The sequence below is a fragment of the Coturnix japonica genome, chromosome 9, assembly GCF_001577835.2.
Source record: "Coturnix japonica isolate 7356 chromosome 9, Coturnix japonica 2.1, whole genome shotgun sequence".
NCBI classification, from domain to species: domain Eukaryota; kingdom Metazoa; phylum Chordata; class Aves; order Galliformes; family Phasianidae; genus Coturnix; species Coturnix japonica.
In genome coordinates this window covers 17,958,022-17,973,971 of record NC_029524.1, presented here as the reverse complement: position 1 = coordinate 17,973,971, position 15,950 = coordinate 17,958,022, and the positions used below count along the sequence as shown (strand labels likewise).

Below are 15,950 nucleotides of genomic sequence, written 5' to 3'. Positions count from 1 at the left end.
ATGCTGTTTATATATACTGGCAGCGAACAGATCTTAACCAAATCTACACAACCAACATCTATGTTCAGAGAACAAAAAAAAATGGTCCCAATAAGTGCTCTAGGTGAAATGGAGCTAGGATTGCCAAACATGGGTGGGTGATGGTGTGGGCTGACAGGCAGGCTGCTAAACACACCTTCTGGATCTGCTTTAGGAATTGCTTATTAACCACTTCAATAATAAACAGAGAGATTAAGAACACGCAATAAAAGAAAATCCAGTGAATATTTCACTTCAATATCCTCGAGTGCGACACATTTATTTCCTTCAGACAAAAATCTCTGTTGTTGACTCTGTAACGTGATTCAATGTTTACTTCAGTTAATGATTTTTAAAGACCTTTCGTTGGCCATTTAATACCATAAATGCTATGACTGCAGCTGAGATTTGTGCGACATAAGGGTTGGGTTTGCTTTCTAAAATGTAAACACTATCAAAGCAATTTAAATTATTATTTAATCTTTATCAGCCACTTTTGGGATGGCCATGAGCACCAAAACCAGCATGCAATAACATCACAATGAAATGTTGCCGCAGGCCTGATGCTGCAAGGCAAGTAAGTGATTTATTGCTGTATGTGGCTTCGTGTGTGCTTCTGTATTAGCAGCAGTGGCTCCAGAGGCAGGGGCTGCTTTTGGAAGGTGCTGAGCAATGAATTATTTTAGGGCCCTTCTGCAGCAGACACTGACTACTAAGTGGCTGCTAGCGCAGCCTCTTAAGTGTGGTTTTAGCAGTAAAGATGCCTGTTTCAACTTCACCTCCAAGGGAAATGTCCTGGCGTATTTAATGTGTGCTTAATTGCATTTTAACCCTTTCTTTAAGTCGTGTTAAACTGAGGGCTCTGGATGCTGAGATTAAGCAGAAAAGCACTCACGTGTCATTTGGATAACTCACCCAACTCTGCAGAGACCTGGGGCTTAACAAGAAACACTCGGTGCTTAAGAAGGTTTTCATTTCTGCTCTGAGCTAAACATTACTTCTCACGTCTGAATTCTGAAGTGTGCGAAGAAAATGCGTGAGTAGCTGGTTCTTTCCTCAGCCTTAAGAAAATAAGGTAGAGTGGGTCCTTGCAGCTTGCAGATACTTGTGCTTCCAGGATTGTTTCAAGATACAATTGTTAAGCATGTTTAAAAAAGAAAAAGAAAAAAAAAAAAAGGATCTTTCAAGAGCTCATTTCCCAGAACATTACCAGCCAACAGCCTTTATGGGTTTACACCACAGAGCAATTGTTGACTAATACTATGTGCTTTGTGAAGAAAAAAAAAAAAGAGAGAGAAGAAACAAACTGTTATATGTTTTTTTGTTGAGATATATTTAGAGAGCTTTCTTATTGTTAAGAGCTTTAGGAACAATAATCAGTGGTATGTCATTCTGGTATTGTTAGCAAAGTCCTTTCTATTGAATTTTCAAGATGTTGTAAAGTGAGATTATGTGAGTAGCACCTCTGGACACTTTTTCCCATCATTGTGTTGGTATCAATCGCTGACTTCCACTGTTTCTCCTGGTATTAAATGAAAATGTTGTTTCCCACTACGCTGATTGGAGGCTTTATAATGCATGACATAACTGATAACCCTACTGAGATTAAGCATTGTAGGATTCGAGCTGCACGAGAAATTTGGACAACAAAGTAGGTGGCCACTCTGACTGGGAGACAAAGTTTAAAAGAAAACGTACCAGGATCATTGTTTCAGCTGAAACGAAGAAACATTATAAGTGGATAATTTGTGAGGCCAGTCCTTCAGGTTTGGGAGATGTTTTTTTCTTTTTTTCTTTTTCTTTTTCTTTTTCTTTTTTTACCATGGGGAAAGAGAGTAGAATGCATTTTCCAATGGCAAAGTGCTGCCCCCAGCCTCTTTCATCCCTAGTGGAGCTGTGTTATAGCAGAAACCAACACCCTGCTGAGGCTTCTGACATTTTCCAAAGAGGAAATATTAAAAATTCAGTGGCAGAGTGGAGGAGAAGGAAGTTGTGTTTTGGAACCAACAGTGAGCTGAGAAAGCCAGATTTCTGGACTCTATAATAAAAAGTGAAAATAATGAGAGGCTTTGAGCTAGCTTCTGTATTACACACACCACCACCAGTATCTGAGCAACAGAAAGACTGATATAAGGAGCTCCCTTATAGATGCTTTTGGCCCATACCATTTCCTTTACGCCATGTCAGGTTGCTTTGGTTTCACACTCATGCCTCAGAGGGACATGTGGGTGCGGCTGAGCCATTCCAATACTGCTGTGCCATCCTGAGGATGACTTAAGCACGTTTCTTCTCTCCTAGCATCATACCACATTTAGACTGGGTAAGGATTTTTGTTGTTTTATGTTGGTGTTGGTAATTGGATTTACCCCAGTCCCTGCTCCTGCTCTCCTACTTCTTGCAGCAAAGTTCATTCCAGCATTGCTCCTTGCTAAGCTAACGGAGGGTGGCACAAGCAGAGCTTGGCTTACAGTTGGCTCCAGGGGAAAGGAGAGGTCACCATGACTTTCCATTTGTCCTTCTTTACAAGTAATGAAGGAAAGCATGGAAAAAATCCAGTTACCAGTCCTGCTCCTCCACTTCAGCTTCTCACCCTGGTCTGTACACCGAGCTGGGACAGAGACAAATTCTGACCTGATTCTGGCATTCTTCAGCTGACAAGGTGTCAGCTCCAAAAGCTAGGTCTTGATCTCCCCATTCAAGGCTTTTATGGATGAGTGTAAAGCTGAAGCAAGCTGCTCCGTGCAGTGGTTAAGGTTTTAATAGCTCTTAAGTAATAAAACTAGCATAACAGCTTCCAAAAGGAGTACCAGGGAATCAACTCTAAAAGTAATAAAGGTCTTTACTTTGTTAGAGTGAATTGCAAAGGGTTTTGTGGCTTGTGGTTGCACTGAGCAGAGGTTCTGGGGACCCTTCAGATGAAGTTTTTACTGCATAGTTGTGATTGCAGCCAAATAGACTTCACATTTTTGGGAGTCCCCTGCTGAGAAAGGGCAAGCATGGCTGTGCATTGTGCTGTTGTGTACCACAGGGACTTCAGGTTGCTCCTAGGGTTGCAAAGACCCTCCTTTAGAGTGTAAGCATAGTGCTGGATATAACAGGCATGTCTTCTATGTCTTCTCTCGAATATTTTGCTTTTATCCAGTTTATTCAGTAAATCACAAGGAAGGAGCTGCAGCAGGATGATTTTTATAAGTTTAACATTGGCCTCATGTCCTATTCAATTTTAAAAGTGCTGAAGTTGTTTTTAAAAGATCAATTTTTGCTAAGGAACAATGTAATGCCATAAGAAGCCCTTGGTTTTTTGTTGCTGATGTTTTCCTCCTCTGAAAGGACAAAGGCACGTCGTGTTCTCCTGGGGGCTGTGGGGACGTTTAGGAAGAACCCAGACGCTGTTTGTCCGATCGGCGCCAGCCAGGAGAGAATGGAGGCTCAAAAAGATCCCCGACCATGCTCAGCCTACAGGTACATGAGTGAGAAGATACAGCAGGTGGGTGATTAACAGGCCTGCTGGAAACAGGAGAGATGTTTGGGTACAATTAAGCATGTAGCTCCATAATTTGGAAGAATCATTTCTAAATGAAGACCCCTAGTCTCTGCTGTCCAGTGTTTTGTGTTTGTTGTTCATAGGGATCTGAAATGGAGCTCACTGCTTGGGATTCCAACACAAATCTTGCTAAAATTTTGGGTTTAAACCTCAATATGCTTCAATTCATCTCAACGTCTCAGCTCTCACCTTTTCTTTCCGAGTGCCTTAGCACCTGAGCTGCAATAACAACAGTTACTCTGTATTTTGGGAGCTTATTGCGTAGATGAGACAACACATCTTGGGACATGGGAATCAAAAGAAAGACTGAAAATTCTCAAAGTCATGTATGTTTTGCATGTTTTGCAGGCTGTGCTCACACCTGGATGTCACCGTGCCAGGCCTGTGCTCCCAAGGAGACACAGACATCATGGGTGGGGGGCACAGGGCCCAGCCCCAAATCCTGTCACAGGTGCCTGAAGGCTTCTTTAGATGCAGGACCACACGGCATTCTGGTGGCTTACCACCCTCAGCTTTTTCATCCACTGTCAGTAAGAGTTCTTACTCCACTTAACCTCTTCCAGGTGCTTTTGGAGCATGGCTTCCCATGCAGTAGCCCTGATGAGCACCATGCGGAGCAGAACCCCAGCATGGGCCTGCGTTGGGGCCACGCTGCTGAGTGACCACGTCCCGCTGCTGTGGGCCTCAGCCCAATTAGCGTGGGGCTGCCCAGACCTTAATTGGGCCTGACATCTGCCTGTTTAAAGAGACTCCCCAGGAATTAAAGTGCTACTTCTACAGTTTGAGTTGGCTGGGGATGCGAAACATGACACGATTTTGAGAATTTTCTGCACTTACCATGAAACAAATATGCCACAGGTATCAAGCGGGCTTTGTTTGGGGGCTATAATCATATTACAAATTGAACATTTCCACATGTGCGTGCTGGCAAATCCACCCTCTGCTATCTCACACGTATCTGCCCCAAGGTACAGATGCTGAGGTCTTGACATAGCATAATGCACATTGAAATATATTTCCCAGATTGCCTTAGTGCATGCTAATGAAAATGAAGAATAAGGGCTTGAAAGAAGCAGCTGTTTAAAATTTTCTTCAATCCCAGAAAAATCAACTTCTTAATTACTGATAATTTAGCATCAAAATGACCACTAACCCCCTTCTCCCACCAGACCCTCCTGTGAGGGGAGCCCAGCTTCCAGACTCTCAGGCAAAACTTCTCCTTAGCAATGTAGCATTCCATCACATTTCTTTAGCCTTTCTGGAATTAATTAGTATTCAAATAAAGCTGGAAAAAGGAGGATCCTTTCTGAAGGTGCCTTCTTGCAGACCCTCCAGTCAAGCAGTCAGGGCTGATACTGCTACAGCTCCTGTCCAGCTGATTGCTGCAGTGCTTTTACATTTCCACAGCACCTTTTGCAATTAGAGGTTCTAAAAACTTCCCTGATTGGATTTATAGATGCAAACAGCCTCTGCTGTTACACAGTCACCCTGCATAGAATTAAAAGGAACCTCTGCTTGCAGGATGCCATGGCACAGAGCTCTGTGTGGCTTATGATACTCCTCAAGGGCAGCTGGTCCCAAAAAAAAACCCAGACGGCAGATTTGGGACAAAGGCTCCAGCCCTGCATGTTCCTGGCAGTAGGGCCTCATTTCAGGGTTTATTTAAATGTTATTCTGATTAAAATCTCAATTCTGGAAAAATAGTAAACTTTGCTGAGAAATGCGTTCCTCTAAAAACAAATGAATCTAAGCTGGGTAGGAGTGAAGGAAAAGAAAAAAGGAATATAGTATTATTTTTAAGGTTCTGTTGCTCGTTCTCCCCTTATCCTGCTCCCCAGCCCTCGCTAAGTGAATCTGAACTGTAAAGCTGAGCATTTCCTAATGTTGGCACCATTTTCTATATCGAAACAAAAGATGAATTAATAGGACTAGTGGAAGCCGCATACTAGGTATACTCATAAAACTTACACAGTCTTTCAATGGGATGGGAAGAGGATGGTTTTGGCCAGGATTCAGAATACATTTTTCTTATAACTGGAATCCTGGCAAGGTACGTGGTCTTTGACATGGAGAAAGGATCTTCTGTTTGGTGCTAGATGGATGTGTTTTGTTTAAATCATTACTGGAAGCATCTTTAAACTCAAGTAGCTTTTCTGCTCTGCTCCGTGACTGACCAGCAAAACCACAAATGAGACTTAATGTGGCTGGAAGGCAGCGCAGTGCGGGGAAGGGATCCAGGAGCTCACAGAGATCCTGCGTGCGCCTGAGAAAGGGGGAACTGACAGAAAGTTTTAAAGTTCAAGACATGAATGCAGCAACCGGCCAAACTGAACCTCTGAGCTAAAGCAGCCTCTCAAATGGTTTTATAATAACTTCCCCTCCCATTATGCAGCAAACGCGGCTGTTAACGCAGTGAGGCAGTGGGGCTGACACAGGAGCAGCGGCTCGGACTTGTGTGCTAGCAAAGGGTCTGGGCCAGGGTGAGCCATTGATTAATCATCTTGTCATGCTGGTGCTTTGTTATATTCTGTAGATAGAAACTGAGGCGCTAATATGCTGCTCCATCCTGCAGTGAGTCTGCTGTATCACATGGGAACGATTTGTTGACTTATGGAAAACTACTACAGTGGGTTGAACAGTAGGATGATGCTGAAACAAGCTGAAGGGATTTATTTTTTTTAAACTACTCCTCAAATAACTCTTTGCTTAATATATATATATATTTTATATATAAATATATTTTTTTTATTTTATATATATATATAAAATTAAAAAATCACTGCAACAAAAAGCCAGAAACTGGGGTCCTCGCTTAGCAAGCCATGTGTCTGGACAAGTGTGTTTGTTCCTGTCTACATGGGGAGGTTTAGGGAAGTTAGGACAAACAAAAAAACCACCCCATTTTCTTCAGTTATGTGGGAGATTAGGTTTTCCATTGGTCCTCTTTGTAAATAACAACGTCGTTGAGAAAAAGCAATGAAAGTCAAGGTCATGGTAGGGTACGTAAATGAAGTTGAAGGGCCCCTACAGATGAATCTGTGTCCCCTTGTTCCAAGCTTTGTGTTTTCATTTCAAAGTATCTCGCCAGCACTGAAGGACTGCAAGACAGGCTTACACTACTGTTTTCTATACTATAAATTCATTTGTTTCTTGGTACATTGCAAAATATTTTTTAGTACAGGGATCTTAATAAATTCAGGAGAAAAAAAGTCCTTCACAACTAAACATAGGTGAATAACAGTCATACATCAAGATGATCAAAGTGGTGGATTTTCTTCCTCTTCTTTGAAATCCCTATGTTTAAACTGGCCTGAGTGGCCCTTCTTGACATGGTTCCAAGCTCAGCATATTGTCTTCCCCCTCTGTCTGCCCCATACCGTACACAGACCCTCCCCATAGATGGGGAACCTCCACAAGGGTCAGCAGACTCAGGCATGCATAGGTTAAAATAGCCCTGCAGCTCAGCTAAACAAGGCCTTTCCTTGACAGTTATATGATGGGAGGGTGCTAAATAACCCAGAACATGAAGCCCAGGGGAAGCTGCCCCACCCCATCCCCACCTTCCAAAAAACCCCTTTCATCTAGGTCAGGTGAGGGCAGAGCTGATAAGAACTGTCACTGCATCAAATTAAAGGAGAAAACGATCTGGAAAGTTGTTTGCAGATAAAACTTGACTGATTAATCTATTTGTTCCCTTTATTTGGCAGAAACTTAAAACCAAGTTCCACGGTGACTTTAACTGCACGAAAAATAATGGGCTATTTATGCAATTATCTGCACGTACCTGACCATTGGCTCAAGCCAATGAAGTGAGGACAAGAACATGAAAGCTGGCTTTTTTTTTTTCCTTCCCTATTTATTTTTCCTTCTTTTCCAGGTGTGGTTTGCATGAAAATCTCAGGCCTGTAGGTCACAGCTTGCCATTGACATGCGCTCAATGCTTGGCATCTGGCAGTGCCACCCAAGGCAGTCTGTGCCTGTCCTTGCTGTGTTCAACCATGACAATGCCCGTGTTGCTGCCTGGTGATAATCAAGTAAGTCAGACCAGAAGACAAGAACAACATCCTGGTATCCCAAAATACAACTTTGCACCTGCAAATGCAGTTGTGCTGCTTGGGGGCGGGGAGTCGGGGGGGTGGCGGTCTCTGGCTGCAGGACCTTCCCATTCCTTTCCATTGGACTAAAGGCCTCTAGTTTTGGTTGTACTTTTGGCTTCATCGGTGCCAAATTTTACCAAATTTAACTTCCCGCAAATCACAGCTCCTCAATGTTCCTTTCTGACTGAACAGCAGCCATGTGCTGCAGCTGCAAAGGGCAACTTTGAGGGGTGGCGGGAAGGGACATCCTCACTATCCTCTTTGAGCCCTCCAGAAGTGTACTGAGATTTGGGGTTGGGACTGAAATGTCCAGACCAAGAAGAAGCTATGATGATCAGAGATCAGAGACCATCTTACCACTAAGATATCAGAGCGCTGGAGCCCCATTCCTGGAGGCATTCAAGGCCAGGCGGGATGTGGCCCTGGGCAGCCTGGTCTGGTGGCTGGTGACCCTGCACATAGCAGGGGGTTGGAATTGGGTGAGCACTGTGGTCCTTTTCAACCCAGGCCATTCTAGGATTCAGTGATTCTATGATCCCATGACTCAAGCTGCTGTACCCCATGCCATAGTTCCTCACAGTGCTGTGAACACACAGGTATGTGTTCTTCACTCCACAAACAAAGAGGAAATATTTGACCTGACCCAGACAAAGAAAAAAAACCCAACCACCCAACCAAAAAGAAGAAGCCAAAAGAAAAAGGTTCCTTCAGTTTTGTAATCCTTTATTTTCCTTTTTTTTTTTTAAGTTGATCCTCCCATAGTAATGTACTGAAATGCGTAACAGTTACATTGTACAAAGCATTTAAAGAAAGTACCTCAACTTGCCGATTATTCCAAAATGAGATTATAAACAAAAGGAAAAGAAATCTGGTCCCTCACTAAAGGCCAAAAAAAAACCCCAAAAATAACTGAATGCCTTCCGTTCTTTATTTATTTTCTTTTTAAACATAAATTTGGAACACTTCATCTTACAAATAGGATTAACATGAACATAACATCACACAAGCTCGCAGACAACCAGCATAAAATATTGGGTACAGTTTTTAATCAGAAGAATCATGCTTTCATGAAGAAATTATAACTGTTTATACAATTGAATCAATTTACCGTATTACAAAACAAAAAAGAACTAAGTCGCATCTATCAGTTATTCAGTTCATTAAAAGGAAAAAATAAAATAAAATAAAAGAGGAATGTAAGAAAATATCAAACACTGTTTTGCACTCCCATATACACAGATCAGTTCACCTCACTGGTGTGGTTTTTTTTTAAGTACATGGGTGCCTACATCATAGCGCAGCGGGGGACTGGAGCAGTGCTGTTTGTTACAGGAACAGTGCTATTTTAATCAACAAACATTTGTTTGCCAACAAATAAATACCTGGTACACACAACACAAAGAAGAAATGAGAGGGAAGGGGGAAAGGAAGTGACACAACAGAAGAGCGACATGATTGTCTAAACTTAAAATCTCATGACAATGATTGGAAGTAGTGGTGCTGTCGATGGACGCGGTGCTTTCACGGAATTATTGGGATGATTTCAGCTTCTTGGAGCAGTGAACATTCATAGTTTACAATATACACAAGCCTCCTATGTTTTGTTTCTCATTGTTCTTTTTTTTTTTTTTTCTTTTTTTCTCATTTTTCCTTTTTTTTGTTTTTTTCCTTAACAATGCAGTTGAGAAGGCAAAAGAATTACGGAGAGAACAAAATACTCCCTGTTACTTCTTCCTACGTTGATGATGGATAGTGTGCATCTCATATAACTATTTTCTTTCTTTCTTTCTTTGAAGGGCTAAAATGCATAAAGCTTTAATGAAGAGATTTGTACATAAAAGCAACTGTTCCCAATCCTGTGTCAAACTATTTTATACAAAAAGAAAATCAATTCAGTTACTACTTTAAAGGAGTGCCCATGTGTGTATCAATGCAGTCTTAACCCTTTTGCCCCTGCCTCTCAAAGCCGGGTGAACTGGAAGACACTTTTTCCCGGCCCCGGTTTACATAATCCACTGAAACTCCTTTTATTTTTCCTAAGTCGCATTGATCCTCCAGAAGTCAGCAGCTGCCTTTGCTGTGCAAAACAAAATATTGAGAATAAATAGTTTCTTTCTTTTTAAAATTATTCAGTTTAAGGTCACCGGACTTTAAATGAGTGACCCTGCAGATTTATAAGGCATTCTGCTCAGCAGTCTTTTAAATAGTCATATATGAAAGAGCCATGCTACTGGTTTGGACTTGGTCCCATTCTCGGTAAGACTTCACAATGTCATACGTGGCTGATGGATTGGATGGCACTGGATTCTGCAGCAGCTCTCGCCATGCTGTGCCACATATTGGGAGAATTGTGGGATGCAGAATGAAGGGAGTCCTTGTCGGAGAGAGAGAGCATCATGGCGTACGCCTGGATGGGGAAAGAAGACAAAAGAAAAGGTCATGCTGCAGGTTCTCTAAGCTTAAAACTGTCAACTTCCATCTGGTTAAGGTGCCTTTTAGACCGCAACTGGTCTAAGTTCAATGATGAAACAATCACAGTGCATTAGGTAAAACCATGGGCAACATCTCCCCTGACATTTCTGACTCACTGATACTATTCATTATCTGAGCTTTCATCTGGCTTCATGAAGCTCTGAAAAAAAACGAAGCTGATAAAAGGCAAAGTCCCAGAGACTCTCGTTTGCGTTCTTGTTCTTGGTAAACAGACTTTTTTCAAGAGCCTGAAGAATCACATTATCTTTTGGCTGCTATAGTATCTCGCCAAGTACCACAGTCTCCATTGCTGTGACCTTCTGCACAAGTGTATTCTGTAGTTTTTAAAACACAAATCTTCTACAGGGGTGAAAAAGATCCCTTTTAATTCATGCTTAAAAATATTCACTTGAACGTTAGCTCAGTTATCACCATTTCTAAATCACACTTGACCTAGACAAGGTAACATTAATAGACTATCAAAAACCACCACAGAGACAAGCCAGATGGAAGAGCAAGTAGCATCCTTGCAGGGCTGCAGCTAAATTGCATGGCATCCACATAAACATGTGGGATTTCTGAAAGCAAGGAAAAGATCTCTTATCACGGCAGGTGGCAGACAGGAAGAAGAGCAATAGAGAAGTAAGAAAATCCCCTGGTACTAAGGCCAGAGCACCCTGTGCTTTCTCGCTGTAGTGGGAGTGCAGTGGGAAGTTAAGGGACGCTCAAATTAATGGAGGTGAAGCCCAGCCCTGCCTGACCAATCTGAAAAGACTTTGCCTGCCACAGACTAACAGCTTAATCCTTTAGGTATTGGGTGACAATAACATTTTAACTGAGTTAAGCTTTTACCTGGGATTTGGATTTCCTGTACAATGGTTGTTTTAGGTCCTCTGGCAGCTGGGAAGTATTGAAAGCTGCCAATTCAGCTTCACTATATTGATTTTCTTCCATTTTCCTCATTTTGAGGCTATCTGTGAAGTGCCTTATGTGGTCCAAAGCTGAAAGTCCAGTCTTATTATATTCCTCCTCTTTATACCTACAAAAACACCACAGAGGTTACAGGGACTTTTAACATCAGTTAACTGGAGGCTGCCAGTAAACTGCTGCTGCTCAACACTTCTCAGGCATTCACGTTTACTCCCAGGTTTTTACCTGCACCAAAAACCACGTGTGCTGCAGAGCAGCCTGGTAAGCAGGAGGTTTGAAGGAGCCCCCAGAGTCCCTTGATGTCTTGCTGGTGACCTACAGTGCACGGTCACGTTAGCCAAACCACCCTTGGTAACATTCAGTGCTGCCCACCACCACCAACTTGGCATTTAAGGCTGATCCTCACTGCAATCCCTCTTCCTCTCAGATTAAACCTCTGATTTTTCTCCTTTTATATAAACCACCTTGCACTGCGGAACTATGGTACTGAAAGAAAAGGAATCACATTTTCTATTCTAAAGAGGAGCAAGTGGGCAGCAGGAGCAGAAGCAGGAGAGTCTGTCTCTCTTCTGTGGTGTCTCCACAGCCTTTCTTGAGACCATTATGGGATATTAGGGTATGTTTAAGGAGCAGATAACGTATCTCCCATGAACATTTCCTGTCTCACCCAGAACATGACAATAGTTCCCTAGGCAAACCTATTTTTCCCCTTAGAGGCCACAGTTTGCATGAAGAGACTGAAAACAGGGCTGGTATTGACCAAAACACGGATGCACGTTGCTATCGTAACGGGAAAGTTGGCTACCTCAGACATGGTTCCCACGGCACACAGTTTGGTGCTGGCACTCTTGTATGGTTTATTGTTTTTATTTGTGTATTGAGTGAACCAATAGTAGGAAGGAACCAACCTGCCAGGGGAAGCTTTGCAGTTCATGTCCAAAGTACTCGTTTCCTCATAATCCTCCTCAGGAGTCCCCTCGTGTATGTCACTTGTAACAGGCTCTTTGACTGTTTTCCCTGCAATTTCACTTTCTTCATCCTCTTCGTCCATCATTACTTCATCTTCTGCCTCTTCATCATCCAACAAATCTGAGTTCTGGCTGGTTACCATGGCTTTTTCATCCTTAAAGTGGCTGCCATTCATTCTGAAAGTACCAGAAGAAACAAATGTGATAATCAAAAATCACTCAGGAAAGCTCCATGCCAGCGGGCTGTCAGAGTCAGATCAACAAACGACCTACCAGTAAAATAAGATAATTTCATTTAGGTGCTATTGTAGAAAATTCCACTGGAACTCAGTGGGGCATTACAGTGCAATCAGCATGAGATTTTCCTGCCATCCTGAGAGCCTAAACTACCAGTTAAGAGATGTTCAGATATCCATTCCAAATTTTCTCATGCATTATTTCATCTCGTATTTCCAATCACGTGTGTAGTCTAGGCAAAACAACTCATTGACTTTTAGCAGAAGCCATAGGGGTTGAGAAACTCGGAAAATCAGATCTGGCATTTTCAGCAGTGACATCCAATACTGTGTTCAGCGTTTTAAAGTCAAAATTACATGCATAATTAATTTTGCACACCACCATCCATTTGGAAACCATATTACTTAACTGAATGTATGGATTACATACATGGGAACCTAAGTGATCCAGCTGAAGACCCAAGGAGTTGTCTGTAATATTGCCTCGATGCTGAACTGCATTATTGACTGATTTGAAGAATTATAGAAAGATCATAAAATGTTTGAAATGAGAAGTCTTTAGTCTTATGAAATGAGCACATAGAGAACCCCTGGCTCCATACTTTGTTACTGCATTGTCTGTTGCATTCAAACTTCCCTTAACTACTTCCTATGGGATCTTTTAAAGGACATAACATCCATGCTGTAGTAGGGGCTTACTTGCTAATGGCCTCAACCAACAGGATTGGGTCTATCTGCAGCTGCATCACGTCCACTGCATTAATTTAGTACCAACAGTATTCAGCACAACTGTATCACCAGCAAATGCAAGGTCAGAAGCACTGAGGATACGACAGAGCTGAACCAATGGCACCACATGAATGCAGCCACCAGCCTATCTGCTCTGCTGCTTTATGTAGCATGGAGGCCTTGATGCAGCTATTGTTCTAATTGTGCAAAAGGTCCCTACTCTTCCAGGAATACAGTTACAAAAATGGAAATGTTATTGTCTGCCCGTAGTTTGTGTTAGACTGCATGTGCTTCAAAGTGTGTGGGACAACATGGGATATACCAAAAGATTTAGCTAGATAAGGATGAGACCTACAAACATATTTGATATCTAATATAAGACCCACAGTTGTAACAGATGGACTTTCCTTTCCTAAGGAGGACACACAAGTGAAAGATAATTTCTTACACAATAGAATAACTTTCCTAAATGCAATGGTTTCATCTGTCTTCTGAGTAAATTCCAGCTGATTGTCACAAGCATTAAGAAAATGCTGGGAAATTGCCTGTTTATATCACAGTATTGAAAAATCTGAGGCTTTCCAGAGTTGGGATAGCTGGAGCAACCACCCCCCTCTCTAAGTTAATCAGAGCAGTATCTCTTTATCATCTTTTATTTAAATAGGCAGATGTAAGAAATTGCTGAGCATAGCTTGGGCTGCCAACTTGCTTGTTATGCTCAATTGAGGCTGCAAGAAATGAAAGGGAGATGGACTACAACCAAAGTAACAAAAGCCATGTGATTAAGAAAACAGATTCTCTAATTATGCTTTCAAATGCAGCAATTTGCCAGGGATAAAATATCCATCAAAAGCAGTCTGAAATGCCAAATTTAGAAAGGAAACACTGCATAACCCAGCAACCTTTTCACTTTGCTGACTTCCTGTCGGAGGACATGTTGAGACCAGATGTGCAAAGAAAAAATCCCAAGCCCTCATTGCCAATCAAGAAGGAATGAAATTTGAATATGCATGTAATCACTTAATCCAATACTTGCAGGGAAATTTTGTTACGTCCACCATTTTTATTCCTTCACAAAGACATCTGGAAATTGAGTAGACAGTGAAGTTTGTCACCAACAGTAAGAAAGTTTTGATGTCGATAATGCAATGCCAACTCAAAAGCATAAATAATTCATAATGCAAAACCAGTCTCACAGAAATATGTATAGTTGATACGTGTATCCCTGTTACAGCCTTTTTAGCTTAGCTGTAATTTTTATTAGCTGAAAATACTTAGAAATGGCCTCTCTTCTAGCTTATAAGAACTGAAACACGTATACTTAATAAATCCTACCAGGTGCTCTCACCTACCCAAAGCCTTACTGACTTTTTGCTAGCAATGAGTTAGTTGCAACAGAGGACTTTTTATATATAATGTTCCATTTCATCTAAGAATTTAGCTTATTCTACTTTATTCAATACACATTTAAATTACATTTAAGTAATCCTTCCAGGTTTAACTATTGGATGTGGAGTCCACCTTTTCTGCTGTGAACATAAAACAAAGGAAATTGTAACAGTCACAACTTACCTCTCCTCTGAGTTTCGGGGGGATTGATTGTTATGGTTGCTGTTTCCAATAAAATTCCTAATTTCTGTAAAGTAAGAGTCTTCCTTGTCATCTAGGATGGCCCCTGTGCTTTCCAGTTCTGAGTGAGGTGAAGATGTTGCAGTACCTAAATAGGAGAAATAAAGGACTTTTGTTGTTGCTCATTTACGTTTTCGACATTTAATCTTCTAAATCAATCTGAAACACAAAGTTGAAATGACTGTTTAACTGGGTGAGACCCAGTGAGAGCTGCTCATGGTGCTCTGCCAGCTTTCAGCTGTAAAACTGGCACTCAGAATGGAAGTTATTATCCACAGGGTAAAGTGGTTCCCAGTCAAAATGACTATTTCTACTTATCTTTCCTGTTACCCTGCAGCTTCATTACCATCAGTCAATAACCATGCTAAACAAATGGCTGAACTGGGTAAATGGAACTTAATTTCAGTTACAAATTCTATAGATTTCTATAAAGTATGAAGTAGGCACAGACATCATCATCCAGGTTTGTCAGCACTGAGAGAGTGACCAGTTGTAGATGTCTTTGTGAAACGGGGAACAGACCGCTCTCTGCCTTCAGTACATGTACCTGGTTATTTCCACTGGAGCAAAAAGCAGACTGAAAAGACTGCAGAGCGTTCATGAAACCCTGCAGATACCTAAACCAGACCAACAATACTCAACACAGAGCACTGCCTTTGCTGCTGCTGTGAGGTGACAAACTTGCTCTGGGGCATTTACCTCCATCACAGGGATTTTCAGCTCCTGACAGTGGGAATATTTTACAGCATGCCAAGAAAATCTTTTAGGGTACCCCCTGAGACTCTAAAGCTGGGATGTCTATCGACATCCAAATCACTGGGATTCAACCAATTTTCCCAGTCTGTTCTCACAATGTCCTGGTTGGCTTAATTAAAGCCAAAAGAAAAGTCATCATCCAATGGTATTAAGTTATACAAGGGTAGAGTTAATGCTGGGATTTTCAAAGCACTTTAAATGTCTGCAGAGCTTATGCACTTACATATTTTCCAAAAATCCCCTCACCGGAGCAGACAGTGCAGAATAACTTGTGCCTATTGACACCTTCAGAGCTCAAAGACAGCACTGAATGGGAATGTAAAGTCCTTGTATGCGTACGTGAGCTGCACATGGGGGGCAATGGAAAGGGAAAAGGCATACATACCAGACATGTTGCCATTCTCATGCTTTTTTAGATGTCTGTCAAGATTGGTTTGTTGACCAAAACACCTGTCACACAAGTGACACTTGAATGGCTTCTCTTTATTGTGGATATTACGGACATGTCTCTGCAGGTTGGAAGATATGCTAAAGGACCTGTCACAGTATTTGCATCTATAAAAAGCAAAAC

General features: G+C 41.8%; 2 protein-coding genes across 29 annotated transcripts in view; one reads left to right on the top strand and one right to left on the bottom strand.

Moving 5' to 3' along the window:
* LOC107318346 (multiple epidermal growth factor-like domains protein 6) overlaps positions 1–9,569 on the top strand; it is a 188,637-nt gene extending 179,068 nt beyond the window's left edge. For 15 of the 20 annotated variants that reach the window (XM_032446640.1, XM_032446642.1, XM_032446639.1 and 12 more), the window contains one exon: positions 509–1,219. The gene's annotated coding sequence lies outside the window, so the exon portion shown is untranslated. Of the gene's footprint in view, positions 1–508; positions 1,220–2,205; positions 2,339–3,348; positions 3,481–7,439; positions 7,597–9,455 lie in introns of those variants that run through there. The other 5 variants (XM_032446637.1, XM_015872049.2, XM_015872052.2 and 2 more) reach the window with 5 other exon arrangements.
* The window catches only part of MECOM (MDS1 and EVI1 complex locus), a 321,499-nt gene continuing 314,122 nt past the window's right edge, over positions 8,574–15,950 (bottom strand). For 8 of the 9 annotated variants that reach the window (XM_032446644.1, XM_015871992.2, XM_032446645.1 and 5 more), the window contains 5 exons: positions 15,765–15,934; positions 14,567–14,711; positions 11,970–12,206; positions 10,984–11,170; positions 8,574–10,066 (listed from right to left, as the gene is read on the bottom strand). In XM_032446644.1, the coding sequence (XP_032302535.1) occupies positions 9,932–10,066; positions 10,984–11,170; positions 11,970–12,206; positions 14,567–14,711; positions 15,765–15,934 (874 nt within the window). In that variant the 3' untranslated portion in view covers positions 8,574–9,931. The remainder of the gene's footprint in view (positions 10,067–10,983; positions 11,171–11,969; positions 12,207–14,566; positions 14,712–15,764; positions 15,935–15,950) is intronic. The other variant, XM_015871997.2, reaches the window with a different exon arrangement.